Genomic DNA, 2,537 nt, shown 5'->3' with positions numbered 1-2,537 from the left:
CTCTCTCTTACACTCTCCCTCAGGGGCGCAGGCCACCAGCCCGCTCCTGCCTCAGGACCCAGCTCACAGCCACCCCAGGAGAAGCAGCCTGAAGAAGGCGGCCGTCGCCTCCTCGCTGAAGAGACAAGGTGAGCCTCAGCCACGCGCCACGAGTGCTCGGGGACCGGGCAGGAGGAGACACTGGGCTCAGTGCCTCTGGGAGCTCAGGCTGCTGTCAGAGAAGGGGGTGCCAGTGTCCTTCTGGGGCGGCTCTTTGGTGGATCCCTGGGCGCAGGAAGCTTAAAGCCGTTGGCTCGTGGTGCCAGCACTGCCGTGAGTGGGCAGCGTCCCGTTAATGTCCCCTGGTGGAAGGAAGCCCCCTCCTGCACAGGTGAGTCGGGCCCTGAGCTGGTTTCTGTTGCTCTTTTGCCACCGTTGGTGTTTGCGGCATCTCTCAACGCTCAGAGCTGCTGCAGGGGGAGCTTGTGCCCAGAGGAACTGTGGCTTTGAGGGGCAAACCCCTGCTCGGAAGCACCAGCCAGGGTCTGGCCGGGTGTGGGGAGCCTGCCAGCCAGGGCAGGAGCCTTTGTTTCCCCTTAGCTGTAGTTTTGGCCTGGGAAGTGGTACGAACCCCGCATTTTTCCCCCGAGATGCCACATCTCCATCTCACCCGCAGCCTGCGCTGGCTCCGTTGCTCCCCAGGGAGTGCGTCGGTGCTCTCGGAGGGGTGGGGATGTGCTGGCTCCCACTCGGGATGGTTGCGGTGAAGGAGACGGTGTCATTGTGCCGTGGCAGCAGCTCTTGCCCGGAGCAGATGGGCTTTAACCACAGCAGATTCCTGTGCTTCCCAGTGCTGCTGGGCAGACAGTTTGGTGTGTGCCCTGAGCAGGTGAAATGGGGCTGTGGGTCCGTCTCGGTCTCTGTTTTCTCCTGCCTGTCACTTCAGCTCGCTCCTGTGATCCGATGCGGGTTCTGATTTCCCTCCTTCCCTTCCAGGCTGTGCCCCGCTGCTGGACGAGTCGCAGGTGACCCTCTCCTTCCAGGACTGGCTGGCCAGCGTCACCGAGCGCATCCACCAGACCATGCATTACCAGTTTGAGGGTAAAGCTCTGGGGAACCACCCCGGGAGAGCTGCGGGCTCCCCTCACCTCCCACCTCTGCTGTGAAATGTCAGCCCTGAGGCAGCCGAGCGCTTTGCCCAGCTCAGAGCAAATAATTCTGCTTTGGGAAGCTTTGATTTGTTCCCTGAACTTGGACTTAACTTTTACCAGTGGTCAGGGGCTGGTGTTTATGCTGGAAGAAGCAAAATTCCCTTAGGGGTTAGTGATGCTTGAACTCAGAGTGCCTGGAGCTGCACAGAGGAGGTGAGGTAAAGCGAGGAGAGACCCCTCATGTGGTGTTAGGGCTCAGAAATGGTGTGATCCGCTTCTCCTCCATCCTCTGCCTACCCCAGAGGCCGGGCTCTGTTCGGGCTCAGTGCATGGACAGCTTGTGGCTGTCGTCCCCGGGGGGTTACTGACGGCTGCACCACTCCACTGCTCCAGCCTGGGGCTTGTGTGGGCAGCGGGGCACGTCTCTGGCTTCTCCTCCCGACAGCGGCGGGTAGTTTGTGTCAGGGTGTAAAAATACTGGGAGTGGACGTTGTAGGACTCCTGGCTGCTGGGAGAGCAGCTCTGCCTCTCCCTCGCTCTCACCCTTCTTCTTGTTCTTATCGGCGCAGGCAAACCAGAGCCGCTGGTGTTCCACATCCCCCAGGCCTTCTTCGACGCGCTGCAGCAGCGGATCTCCAGCGGGAGCACGAAGAAGAGGCTGCCCAACTCCACCACCGGTGAGGGATAAAGCCCTTCGTGCTCTGTTTTTCCCCCAACACTCAGCAGCAGCAACAAGAAACAGGTTCCTTGCTCCCCCCTGGTTTCCAGCAGCTTTTCCCTCCGCTGGAGCAAGCTCATGGGGGTCACGCAGCCCCCGCTGCCCCCACCATGCAGGGGGTTGCTGCCAGCTCCAGCCTAAGCCTAGTTAAGCCCAGCCCGGCCATTTTAAGGAGCAGAAGCAACAGCCTCAAATTTGTGTGACACAGATTTCACCAAGGGAACGATTCATAATTAGCAGGAATTGAGCTGAGATGTTGCCTCCCGGGGCAGGTTCGCTGCCCTCGCTGCCAGTGCATCTCACTACACACACAACCTCTCCTACACCAGCGTGGAGGGTGAAGCCAGGCTTAAGCTCAGAGCTGTCCACAGAGTTAAGCTCATCCTGGCAGCACAAGCAGGGACGTCACCTCTCTCGAGCCCAGGACTTACTTTATTACCAGCTCTGGATGAACAAAGTCCAGCAGCAGGGACAAAGCTTCAGGTCTCAGCCAAAGAGAAAAGGGGAGCAGAAAATGGGGAAAAAAAGCCCAGAGAGAACCTTATCCCACCCCCTCACTGCCTGCTCTCTCCCGACAGCCTTTGTCCGCAAGGACGCCCTTCCCCTGGGCACCTTCTCCAAGTACACGTGGCACATCACCAACGTCCTGCAGGTCAAGCAGATCTTCGATACACCTGAGGTAAGGGGGG

The 2,537-nt window shown here is 59.6% G+C and overlaps 1 protein-coding gene across 1 annotated transcript in view; it reads left to right on the top strand.

The window, feature by feature from the left end:
* Window positions 1-55: 55 nt before the first annotated feature.
* Window positions 56-2,537, top strand: part of LOC104502000 (uncharacterized protein C2orf42-like) — a gene marked incomplete at both ends in the record, with an annotated part of 3,961 nt that continues 1,479 nt past the window's right edge. The window contains 4 exon segments of the mRNA XM_010145904.1: window positions 56-128; window positions 976-1,080; window positions 1,700-1,807; window positions 2,427-2,527. Coding sequence (XP_010144206.1) covers window positions 56-128; window positions 976-1,080; window positions 1,700-1,807; window positions 2,427-2,527 — 387 coding nt within the window.

The sequence above is a fragment of the Buceros rhinoceros genome, unplaced genomic scaffold, assembly GCF_000710305.1.
Source record: "Buceros rhinoceros silvestris isolate BGI_N320 unplaced genomic scaffold, ASM71030v1 scaffold29751, whole genome shotgun sequence".
Lineage (NCBI taxonomy): Eukaryota > Metazoa > Chordata > Aves > Bucerotiformes > Bucerotidae > Buceros > Buceros rhinoceros.
The sequence above is the reverse complement of the archived record's forward strand: the minus strand, read 5'-3'. Positions and strand labels throughout refer to the sequence as shown.